The 13,113-nt window shown below is 46.8% G+C and overlaps 1 protein-coding gene across 1 annotated transcript in view; it reads left to right on the top strand.

Annotated features, from left to right (window-relative positions):
• The window catches only part of LOC311193423 (BEN domain-containing protein 5), a gene marked incomplete at both ends in the record, with an annotated part of 931,749 nt that overhangs the window by 913,755 nt on the left and 4,881 nt on the right, over positions 1–13,113 (top strand). Inside the window, one exon of the mRNA XM_084266248.1 lies at positions 6,742–6,838. Coding sequence (XP_084122374.1) covers positions 6,742–6,838 — 97 coding nt within the window. The remainder of the gene's footprint in view (positions 1–6,741; positions 6,839–13,113) is intronic.

Here is a 13,113-nt window from a genome sequence, read left to right on the forward strand (position 1 = left end):
TTTTCATTGACTGTGTAAAGAGCTGAGGTCAGCTAATCCACAAGAGCTCCTTCCCAGATTTGGCAAGTGGCCAGAATTAAACAGTACAAAAGATCAGAAACATTAAAATCAAAAGAAGAGACCAGTGCTAGTGCTTTCCCGATGCTCTAACTAAAGATCTCTCAGACCTCTGTCCCTTAGATAACCTCATCAAGAGACAGTACTGCCAATACATTGAATAAACCATTTTATTTTTTCATTTTATAGTTTAGGCCAGATTACCCTATAGGAGGGTCCGTTTCCATCTTCCAGTGGTGTAGAGGGACTGGAGGATGGATAAAATGTATCTTGGAGCAATTTGAAGATGGCATTAGGATAATGCAGCAGAAGTCAGAGGTGCCCCTGCAGAATCATGCTCGTAGTGCTGGTAAATGGCACATGGATTCTGAGGTAAGAGCTGGCAGTGGCCCTGTTGATTTTACAGTGTTACCTTGGTGGTGTCTGAGACACCTCAGTGTTTCTGTGCTTGCTCTGGGCAGCCTGATTTTCCTTTCCCTGTCTGTGTGCTTGAATCCCTTGTTGGATCACATGCCCCCCTTTTCATGGCCATCCATGGTAGCAGCTCTGCAGTTCACCATTGCATGGAGGTTTTCAGCAGCAGCAAAATGTGTAGCTGGGTGGCTCCTTCGCCAGTGCTACTGTGTTCCAGAGGGAGAGCTGGGGTACACAGGCACTCCACTGCACTCCTTTCTGCTCCCTTTGAGCCTGCTGCCCTTCGGTGGCAGCACCCTGGCAAGACCGGGAGTGCTTGGCTCTATCCTGGCACTGGCTCCTGTACAGCATTCTCTCTCTGCCTCGAGATCCCTCTGCTGCCCATGTCCAGGTGCTAGCCAGGATCTGCCTGTTTCAGTTTAGTTCCCTAGAAGGGCCGAAGTGACAAGTGATACTGAAATGAGTTCAAGGGAAATACAGCGCGGTCCTTGCAGCACAGTCCCTCTGGCAGAAATAAAACACTGCTCTCCAAGATACCTATTCTCCAACCTCCTCTTTCAGAGGAGGAGGGAAAATTACAGGCCTCTGATTACTCAGGGAGAAGAGTGCACAACTTCCATCTTCGTAATTTCTTCCACCACAATCAAGCATTTCAGGAAAAGAGCCTGAAAGCCTGAAACAGTCAGCCAGGGATCTTTCTGCCTGGTTCCTTTCCTGATAACACCCAAGAGGAATACAGATGAGGACTTGTCACTGCTTTCACGTTTCGTTTCCCAAAAGCGTTTGTCCCACCAGGGATCAGGAACTGAGGCTGTTGGGAGTGGAAATCCTCTCCTTGGGGAAAGTCCCTTGGCTGTTTCCAGGCTGGCTGCATTCAGGGCATTGATGGTTTTAAGGCTGGGCAGGTTGAAAGCATTTCTCTAACCTAACCTGCTGAATACCATGAGAGGGTGTCACCAGTAGTTCCCACATTGAGCCTGGTTCTTACACTGGGGTCTAGAAAGCCCCATTCTCACTGAAACTGTCAGACAAAGCATGTCCATGTGCAGAGCCCACAGCCTGAAGCTTTAGCGCTTGCCTGGCAAGGTCCTGCTCCCTTGAAGGTCACAGGGAGGGGCGGGTGAGTCCTATCCCCTCCCCACAGTCCCTTTTAGAAGCTTCCTCCTTTGATGACAATTTTGAAACACGTGACCAGATACACTACACATTGTGAGCCTTGTTTCCCATGAGTGACAGTGTCAGGGAAGGATGCATCATCACCACACAGGCATGCACTGTGTTAACTGCTGGTGAAAAGCCATAGAATAGCCCCTCTCTCCCCACCCTGCAAAGTCTCTATATTGCCCCAGTTACACTTTGCTTGAAGTGGGACCCCCAGTTAGACATGACATGGGCAGCATCTGTTAGAGAACAGTGTCAGCTCTGTGAAACAAACCAAGTAACTGGTGAAAACAGCTCTGCTAGAAGAGAGGACTAGTTCTGATTAGGCTGGGCATGATATAACATGGCAGTGTAAAGCAGTATAATGCCATTTTCTATTAGAGCTCTTGTTCAAGTCAGGAAGGGGGTTGATCCATTGATGGAAGCTGTTATAAACAGATGAGAAAACCTTATCCATATTTCTCTGGAGACTGTGTGAAGCTGACAGTATGCTAGCTGACCACAGTCATCTGGGACTCTCCCGCACAAAATAACCCTCTTTTCATAAATAACATGATTGTTGTTGTGGTGGTGGACTGAGATTTGCTGTAGAATTCAGTTCTGTAGAACAAAGAGTTTATTCTGGTTTTTAATTTGAGTTATTAAAGAGATTCATCTTTCTCTTTGTATCCCATTTTCCTTCCCCTCATTCTCCCTTCCCTATTTTTATTCTTCCCTTCTGCCTGTCTTTAGGATAACTTAAAGCTGTTTGTCTGACACAAGAGACTTGCGTGGGTCTAGTCAGTGGTGCCTCTGGATTCAATGGTCACGATTTCAAATCCTGCTTAGGACTAAACTTGGACAAATTCCATAAGCTAATAACCCGGCACAGTGTTTCAAATTGATGGAGGTGCTGTCCTCTAGATGAGACATAAAAACAGAGATCCAATCTGCTTGGCAGAGACCCCACAGGACTTATCAAAGATGAGTGGGGGCTGCTAAATGTTTTGCCCTTGTCAAATCCTTACCATCACCACGGCTTCTCTTCCTGTTCTGAAGCAATGACACTGGACCTTATGAAAATGAGATGGTGAACTTGAAGGAGCCATCCTTTTTCTAATTATTTAAAGCAGTTTGCAGTGTCTGGCAAGAGGGGGAAAGAGAGATAATCCACTCACTTGAGAGTGGAATGACCCTGAATTTCAAAAAGCAAAACAAAAGCGAGCGAATGGTGCCACCATGCTCTGCAGCAGTGCCATTATTAAATGATCAGTGAGCTATTAAAGCAGCAACATTTAGTACCTCCCCTAATGACTTGTACTGCTAACTGGTTTCCAAATTGAGACTTTTATTGCCTCCATGCACAGACAGAACAAGGCTGTGTGTGCTTATAGAGGCTCCAGCTGAAGCAGGCTGTTCACAGTAGGATCGATGAATCTTCTCCGTTGAAAACTAGTAATGGCTTATGAGGTCTCCCACTCCTCTGCCCTCTTTTCTTACCAGGGCTGGAAACTTTGAGGCATGGTAGGGATTGTAAGCACAGGGGGGATTTTGCAGAGAGCCTGGCATGATTCTTGTATTTCCTAACGCCCGTGAAATTTGGCAGAGTTGTGTGTAAACAGACTGTCCTGAAACCTCCCCAAAACCACTGATGCCATCCGAAGCGTGAATGCTGTGAGAACAGTGTTTCCAGGAGAAGCCTTGGGGATACTGCTTTCCACTTCCAGGTAGAAATACGGAGTGTATGGAGGAGAAAGGGAGAGGAGAGGGAATCGCAGACGCTAGCAAAGGTGAAGATTCACCCAGATGCTTTCATTGTGGCTCTCCCAAATGGATCTCTACTGTCACATACGAGCTGAGTTCCTGTGATGGGAATTGATGGGAAATGGCCTTCTATTGAGCACAGTTCAAGCTAGGCAGGGAGTTCCTGTGGGCAGAAGCCCAGCATGTGGGATTGCAGAAAGGGTGACTGTTAGGGAACAGACAAACCACCCAGCAGAAGTAGGGTCTGCTTGTAGTTGCAGTTATTTATGCCCTGGTGATATACTGTAGGCCAAAGTGGAGTCTGGGTCTTCCATGCACCTGAAATAAATGCAGATGTTACTGTTTTGATTTGTTTGTCTCCATTAGTTCTGCAGATGTGTGTCGCCTGCACTTGCTGGCTGAGTCAGGCCGTTTCTCAGCCAGGCTGGGCAGTCACCGGGAGAGATTGTTACTGCTGTGCCTGGTTTTATGTATCAGGAGCCTGATTCCCATGGCAGAAACCGCTCATCCTTTGCAGAGGCGGCAGGCAGAGCAGTGGGGGTAGGACAGCCTGAGAGGCTGTGTTAGAACATACATGTTTTTCACCCCATGTCAGTTCAAGTCTCTCTCCTTAAATGCTGACTGTCCCATTCTGTGACTTTTCAGTGGCTGCACATGGCACGGGTTTGAATTTCCAGTTTGGTCACAGTGTCTGTCTGTGTGTCCATGCTCTGCAAAATGCCTTTGCTTTTCTCACTAGTCTTAGCCAACAGGAGGTCTGTGGGGATGGCATCTTAAGATTTTCTACGTGTTAAGAACTGCAGGAAACAAGCACTTCTGTACTTCCTTTTCTGAACCCCAGGCAGGACCAGTTAGACCTAAACCATTGTTGTTTGCTGTGAGTTTAATCCATTCCTGAAGACCTCCATTCTGGAGCTTTCCAGATGTGCTAAAGCAGGTTACTTCAGTGGTTAACTGTCCTTACCTTTACAAAGTTGATCCTGAGACTGAAAGTGGTAGAACTGGATTCCTCCGGGTCAGGGTTAAGGCAGAGTTGTAAGGGACCATGTAGGACCTTGTGTAGCAACTTCCTTGCTGCACCCATTCTCATCTACGGGCTTCCTCCCCCAGGACAGCAGGTCAGCTCTTTCCCACCGTGCAAACACAAGCAAGGTACAGACACAAAGAAAAGGGCAGCAGGGCCATTTCTGGCAGAGGAGCCTGCTCAGATTGGCACTGACAAAATGTCCTAGAGACTTTATTGAGTCCAATTACCACTTTATGTCTTTAAAGTGCTGAGTAAATGAAAGAAACTACAAGATCAAGCCATGTTAGTCTTCTCAATCCTTTAAATGTTTGACAGCCCTCTCCCCTTCTTTCTCGTTTCCACAAACTACTTTGAACTCCTAACCTTTGCTGCGGCTTTCAGTTTACATCTGCAGAAACCAGCCTTACCCCCAGCCATCCCCAAATTCCAGTAACAATCACAAAAGCCCTTCAAAGCAACGCTGCCCTCCCTTGAAACTTTTAAGCTGTCTCCAACTTTTCTGCACTTTCATGCACGTACCATGAGTCTGGCAGCGCTGGCAGCCTGCAGGAGAGCTCGCTGGGCACTGCAGCAGCCATGGAACAGCCGGTGCTGTTTCAGACAACCGACAGTCCCTGTCCATGCAGACAACAGCCGTGAGCACCAGCTGTTCGGGACGTGCTGTACTGGTGGGCAGAAGAATACAGGTGCCCACAGCCTATACGACATTAGGATGTTAGTGAGTGTATCAGGATAGACCCTGAAAAAGAAAGGGTGTGTCCATGTAGCCGTCCTCAGGGACAGCAGTGGGAACTGGGAAAGTGGGACCAGATCGCTGGAGAGAAAAGCAGTGTGGGCAGTCATCCTCAGCCACTAGAACTGGGCTTGATGGCAGTGCTAGCAGAGCTAGTGGCTGGCATTTTACAGTGCTACATCTAAAGACCGAGTCACATCAGATTGGCCTCTTTAAATAAATAAATAAATAAATAAATACACGATAAACAGAGATCTCACAGTGATGCCTGAACCTGATGTCTCATGCTCACTTGTTTTGATGTGTCTAATGTAAGTGGGCGGGTAATAAAAGCTTCATTTAGAAGCTAACGTCTTCTCAGACGCTGCTGGAAGCCCCTGGGACACTGCACTTCTGGAATTTTCCTCTAATGGAAACATCAGCAGATAGCTATTGATAAAGCAGAACATGAACGCGCACACACACACAAAACAATCCAGTGAGGGTTTATTTTCCTGCTGGGGGTGGGATGCAGAGCTGTGTTTAGATACCCACCTCAGCTACTGCATCAGCAGTCCTGAGATGGCCCTTACAATGACCATTTGGGACCGTGCTCTGGAGAAGTATGTGGTTACTGTAGTGTAGGTAGGCATCGGTTCAAAACAGGCAAATAAAGGAGCCCTCAGCCCCCATAAGGCAGCTATGAAAAATGGCATGGGCTGCATTTCTCCCATTGTCCCTGTAGATGATAAGCAGGCACTGCTCTGTACTGGGCAGCTTTAGTGCTGATATTTCAAACTGGCAGGAGAGTCACCCCATGGATATGTTGTCTAGGATATTATTTTTCAATGCATTTCAATGGACTCACATGTTATTCAGCTTCTTTTTAGGCAACTGAGTTTTCAGGAAGGCCCAGTCCGTGTGCCTGCGAGGTCTCTGTGACAGCTCTGATGCCTACTGTTGGGTTTAAGGTCAGCTGAAGGTGGAATCATAGCTAGTGAGGGGAGAAGAGCTCCTGGAGTTATTGTTGACCTCCTTAAGGTAATCTATTGTTCTAGTTCAGTGCTAAAAGTACCATTTCAGGTCCTGAATACAACAGTGTGTATTCTCCCAGGACAGTGTGGAGGTCAGTGCTAAAGATTTGGAGGGCTATACCTTTAATCCCAACTTTGAGTTTGTACGCTGGTTCATGGATGGTTCATACCATGACATGTTGACCTTGTTTCCTGGATACAAGCACAGAAATACTGCCTGTATCTAAGCATTTTTAGGTAATTATTTTCCCTGAATGTGGAAATTGCAAGGGCCCTTTTTGTCTAGCATATTACTTCATGACCACCACAGGGATCTGCAACCAGGCATGGGGGGGAGGAAGGGAGATTATTTCCTCCAGTCTGTGGTTTTATGCAGCATCTGCCTGAGAAAACAAGAAGCAAACAAGATGACCCCCACTTTATCTGCTTACGTAAGTAATTTTGCCTGAAGCCTGAGAACTGTGGGATGGTTAATGTAAAACTTGCTCATGCATCAAACAGCAGCAATTTACCTTTAGACTCTGGGGGGTTTATTATTATTATTATTATTTTAAATTATTTCCCCCAAATGTTCCTTAATTAAAACCTCACAGATATGAAGCTTGGAAGAAATGTGGCCAGGACGTTCTTGGATTACTACAGGCTGAACTCCTTGGTGGAGAGACCACTAGCACCTACTCCTACAACTCGGTAGGTCAGAAAGCAATTTCTCTTGCTTTAGCAGAGCTCTTTTTTTAATACCTTTCATGACTGAACTTCAGGGCTACTGCATTATGGCTTTATAATAAGCGTGCTAGTCTAACTGTGCTTATTTTATTGAAATTCCATTCGGAAATAAAGCATTTATGATCAGGAAAGATACCTGGTTTATGTCTGAAAAATATTCAGGGGATTTTGGAGATATCGATATCTTTCCTGAGTTCTGTCTGCTGCACACCAATCTCACACCAGTATCTTTAATGGACTTACCCTTCATTTATCTCCTGAGAGTGAGAGGAGAGTCAGACCCACTTTATTTTGAAAAGTTTTAATTCTGGAAGTGAAAACTTTTTCAGTGCTTCAGGAAATTACTGGTAAGCCTGTACTAAAGGCAGATTCTCTGCCTTGCCTTGGACCTGCTGCAGTGCTGGCAGCCAGGTGTCAGCTTTCTTCTGCCAGTTCAACTGGGACCATCTACCTGGCATCCCCCTCTCACCGTAAGTCCTTACTCCAGCTTTACAATCAGTTCAGCAGCTTTTTCTTCAAAAGGAAGACTTTTTGGACATGAAGTAAGGCACTGGTGAGCAGTGTGTAAAAGTGACAACAGAGGGTTTGAAATGCCCAACCTTGGATCCCTGCAGTGCTGCTGGCCCTGTGTCCAGTGTTGGCCAGGTGGGTCCTTTTGGTGTCTCTTGATTTGTGTAAGGAGCAAGGGAGATACCACTGAACTGTTGGATGAGAACTATCATTTCTTGAACAGCCAAAGCCGCGTAATAATGCGAGGAAGGGAGCAGAGTGGGTACCAAAGCTCCTGTTTCATGGGAAACACCAGATTGAGAATTCGCCTCTGTTGTGAGAAAACAGCAATAACGCCTCCAAACTCAAAACTTCCAATTAAATGCATTTGGGCCACTTGGAGTGTTTCATTTGGGTTTCAACTCTTAATAGCACACCCAAATATAATTTATATTTTGCAGAGGAAAAGCCAATTCCAAATTAGCAGGGAGGCAGCTGAGCCTTGAAATTCACTCCCTTCTCCCTGCTTTTTTCCCCCTGTAAAAAAAAGTACTGGTGGGCACAGTTGCTTGTTTGCAAAGGAGCACTTTCCTGCTGAAGATTTTCTAGTGATGCATAAGATGGATGTTACAAATATCAGTCCAGACCATAGAGCAATTGCTGGAGTTCCTTCTGCAGCCTTTAAAAATCCTCTCAGGGCAGCCACTCTGGCAGTTCCTTATATATGTGGTCAGAGACAGCCTGACCGGGTTCGGTGTTTAAATGCCCTGCTTTGAGTCCATCTCCCTTTCTCTGCTCATGATCTTGACACAACAGTTTAGGCTGGCTCAAGGAGGATTGTCAGCGCTGCAGTTCTGAACGCTCTTATCTGCAGAGACCTGCGGGGTTAGCAGAGAAAAGCATCCAGCATCTTCCTCTCCTCCGGAAATTGAATGTATCGTTTCTCTCAGACTCCCAGAGGCCATAGCCTCCAAGGCTAAAAAACCCACAACTATTACTGAACCTAATTACCACCTGACAGCAAAGTGCTTTTCCATAGCATCATTCGGTTACCTCATCAAAAGGAATGTTTGTTTGCTTTCTTCATTTTAAATTAAAGAACCACTGATGGTGGTAACTGAAGCATTTTAATCTCATCAAATATCCATGTCCATTTCTATAGAGACAGCCACGCCAGCAGGGAAAGATACACATCTATCATCTGGTTGCAGAGAGCAAATCTTTCTTGTTCCCCCACCTGAGTCTAATGGGGTGAAGGGTCTTTTGTTTGGGGAGTGCTACCTCATGGTAAAATCCTAAATACAGTAAATGTTCAGCCCAAAGCCCACAGGAGTTCAAGGAATAGATTTTTTTTTTAAAGATTCACGTTGCTGATTTCCTGACAGCTTTCAAATACCAGCTTCTCCCAGTAAGTAGACAAATGCCTTCTATTTGTATCCTGGACTTTGTCACCTGGCATTTGATCAGAGCCGGTGTATATATATATATATATATGTAATGTACATCAATGAAATGAAATTGTCCTTTGAAGCTGTCATGTTAACTGCAAACCTGTCCAAAAGAAAATCTTGCAAACTGCTGGGAAACAGAAGGGCTGTGGCTTTAAATGCGCTTTGGCTAGGCAGTGGCACTAGGAAAGGATTGGAATATGTAAAATGATACTAAATATCTGTGTAATCAGGACTAATTATATGGCATGGTTATTAGCTTGAAACAGGACATGTTGTGCCCACAGTTTATGAAAATATATTAAAGCATTACCAGATTCCATTGAAAGAAAGCTGCAGAGTTAATAAACGTGTAAGGGACAACTAATTGGCTGCTTTGTCCCAGCCTACTCCAGGCAGAACGATTTCTGTTGGAGGGAATTAGTGCAGCCAAAATGTGTTATAATGATAGCCCTGGAAATAACACCAGCCTGCAACACTTCCAGAGCACATCCGACTGAAGGGTCTTAAGGAAATGTTTATGTCGGTATCACCGTGTTGCAGAGAAGGAAACTGAGGGACAGAAAGGGAGAGGTGGTCCTGGGAGTTGGAAATATGACTGGTACCCAGATTCAGGTGCCCTTCCAGAGTTTAGTCCACATGGTCAGGATGACAACAGCCATCCGAGAGCAAAGGCAATGTGGGCAATTCTGTTGGGATCATCTGGAGCAAGAGGCAAGAACTGAAGCAGCAGCTCTTGCTAGAGAACCAAGATTAAGGCTGGGGCTAGGTTACCTCTCCTGCCCCTTCTGCTTGTGCAGCTTATTCCAAGAGGGAAAGACAAATGGCTGTAAGGTGCCTGTGTACCTGTAAGTGAATCTAGCTGGGTGGTAGCCCTCATCTACAGAAGCCCCTGGGACAAATGTCACCTGTAGATGGTGACATCATTTCTCATGGTGGAACTGTGCCCACCACCCTCCCAAGGAGTCAGGCTCCGCTGGCTTCCCCAGAGGCCACCATGAAACTTAGGCTGGAGCTGGAGCACTCACATTGCTGAGTCTGCTGGGGAGGTGGGGGGCAGTAGGAACATTATGTTTTGGCCTGGTGTGGTTGGTTGCTGGAAATGAATCTTGAATGCATTGTTGTGCTGGTGGTCTCTGAAGGGTTGGGGCGAGCTTGGGTGCACCCAACTCTGCACTGGGCAATCTTGTTCCCTCCCAACTTGTCCTCACCAGTGAGAGGAGTCTCACAGTTGCAGGCCATAGAAATCAAGCTTAGAGGCTTCTGCTCCCTCTGCAGCTCAGGGAACCTCTAGGCAAACCTCACAGGTTATTCTCCTGTGCACCTTCCCTCCCACAACAGCTCATCCAGTCCCTCACGGGACCCGTCAGCTCCTTCCCTCTTGCTGAACTTCCTCCAGCCCTCACCCTGATCCCCCAGGAGCCTAACCCTGTGGCCATGCAGTGTTTCCCACAGACTGCAAGGGAAGGTCAGGACTGGTTTCAAACAGTAACCCCAATATTTCCTGCAGTCCTGTTGTGGGAAGATCCCATGATACTAAACTAATGCCTGGTTCAGAACAATAACTACTCCGTTCTCATGGGACCACACCCAGAGTAATTCATCCAGCTGTGGGACTCTTCTCTGTGAGGGTGCTGAGGCTCTGGCACAGGCTGCCCAGAGCAGCTGTGATGCCCCTGGATCCCTGGCAGGGTTCAAGGCCAGGTTGGATGGGGCTTTGGGCAGCCTGGGCTAGTGGAGGGTGTCCCTGCCCATGGCAGGGGGGTGGAACTAGGTGGTCACAGGCCATTCTGTGATTCTGTGACACTGTCTGTTGTTATCAGCATACTAAGCAATTATCTTTCTGAAGGTGACATGTCTGTGGTAAAATAGGAAAGCATCACTGACTCAGCTGGAGAGGGCAGGAAGGTTAGAATATTTTCCTGTGTGAGCTAATGAATTAAAAGCTTTACTGAAAATGCTGGGCATTTTCTGGAGGGAACAAGACAGTAGACCTATGAATTTCTAACAGAGTAAAAGAGACCTCTGTGCTGCCTAGAGAAGCTGCTGGAGAGGAGAGCACTGCCACTTACATGTGCTTCAGAGAGGCTCTGTCTCTCCAAGTTTGGGTTAAGTGGGCACAGAGCAGGAGTGCACGGTGCAGAAATGGGCTGTTGGGTGGCTATGAAGGTTCCTGCCCTTCCTCTCCTCTTGTTACTGTCCTTATTTAAACTGCTTAGTGACCAGTGCAATCTGCTCCCACTGCCCTCACTGGGAAGTATTTGAGTGGGGCTCCCTTTGATGCTGCCAGTGGCACAAGGACCTTTCCCTCCCACTGTGTCTGTCCTGCACTCACCTCCTTTCACTTGTGCCACAGTAAAGGTTAAGATTGCTCAGGTCAGAAGTGAGAAATGTCCTCCACTGAAATCTTTGGTAAAAGGCAAAAAGTCCGTAAGAGCTGAGGAGAAAGCAGAGTGTGGCTGCTACAGAGAATGGCTAAGGTAGGAAAAACGAATTTTTCACAAAAAATTTGCAAATGCCAATCACCTTGCACTGCCCCAAGCCCAGTCCTTTGCCTATGTCAGTGTTGCTCTGCCCTTTCACACCTGGCTCACTGGCTGCACAGCAGAGTCCTGCTCCCTGCATAATCCCACCCAGGCTGTGTTAGTGGGTGCTGAGAGAGACATTCCTTCTGGTGTGGGATGCTCTCAGTCACTGCACTGATACCTGGGAGAGAAAAGTCCAGGAGACGATGAATAATTCTAAGCACAGGGATATGATGGCAGGCAGCAAATAATGCCTGGGGCTTCACACTGCACAAAGGACAGAACAAAATATTGACTGGCCCTTCATTAATTGCCATCTGTCCATTGTGCCCTGAATGAAGAAACAATCTTGTTGGAAAAAAACTAGGCTGTGATGAGGTAATTAAAGACCGCATCAGAAAGCGTATCTGCCAGGAGGTTGAATTAAAATTGCTCTGACAGCCTTTATTCTGGCAATTCCTTCTTTTGCTGCTTGACTTTGCAGCCTTAACAATGATGTATGAGTTCACAGCTGCATATCCAACAGGCTGGATAGGCCCACGGGACCGGCCCGTCATCCTCAGAGGTGACGGGCACTGCCATCCTTTCATGGGTGGAGCTGGGGAACGTTTTCTTGTGTATGGGCACAGTCTGATGGGAGGCATTTCTACCAGGACAACTCAAGTCTTTCAAGTTTTGAGCCCCATCTTGACACTGAAGAGCTGGGTCCAGAGAATGTGTGGTCTTACGGGCTGAGAGTGCTGCCAGCCCAGGGGTTTGGTGCTTTCTGGCACATGCTGTGTGTAGGTCCTTCTGTCTCATTAGGCGTGGGGCTCCTCTCTGTACTTTTAAGATCTGTCTTCAGGATTTTTGAGGTTTCAGCTACATCTGGTAGTGCTTTCTGTGACCTGGCCATGACTGAGATGACAACTGGGAGTGAAGCAAGCTGGGAGTGAAGTCACCTATCTGCTTTATGTAGACAGCTGCTTCTTGTCATTCTCTAGGGACCCTGCTTGCTGTCATTCCCAGCTCACTTCTCCTAAACTTAAATCACCGTCTTTTCATCTTTTCCCCCACCATTCTCAGTGGTTAAGAGGAGAGCAGAGTCTAAAAACTAGAAAAAAAACAAAACCAACCTGGATGTTGTAGCAAGAGTTATAAATTTTGTCAGGGCAGCAATGCTCTCAACCAGATTTGATCTCAGTGCATCTGATACCCGAAATACTCCTCAGCTTCCAGGGCACAGGAGCACTGCAACGCTGCAAAGGTGAGAGAAAGGAAAATCTGGCACCTTTTCTTTTTTCCTCAGGACTTCTCTCACATGGAAGGAGATGTTGCTGGCCATCTTTGAGCCATTCATTCCTTGGGCTGTGGTGACAGGGCATAGGCATGTGTTACTGTAAGCAAATACAGCCCACTTAGCAAACTGGGTTGAGCAAAACATCCGTGCAGCCCACACATCTACAAGTTCTCTGACATGGGCACGGAGGCAGCTCAGATCAGCAGCACACTTCAGCCACACTGCGGGGCTACTGTTGCTAATAGTAGCAGGTTCAGTGTCCTATTTTCCCTAAATTTTTAAGTATCACAAAGTAAAACTGACTTGGGTCTTCAAGGAGAAGTTTCCCAGAACAATTGTGAAGCCATCTGCAGGTATGGCCATCCCCCTTGCCCACAGAGGATATACACAAGCTCTTCACCTTCCCAGGCTACTTCTAACATCAGCACCTTGCCCTTCTACACCTCTGAGGAGGTGAAGGGACTCCCTTGAAGTCCTGAGGCACCAAAAAGGTGCCAG

The sequence above is a fragment of the Gallinula chloropus genome, assembly GCF_964237585.1.
Source record: "Gallinula chloropus genome assembly, chromosome: 6".
In the NCBI taxonomy this organism is placed as follows: domain Eukaryota; kingdom Metazoa; phylum Chordata; class Aves; order Gruiformes; family Rallidae; genus Gallinula; species Gallinula chloropus.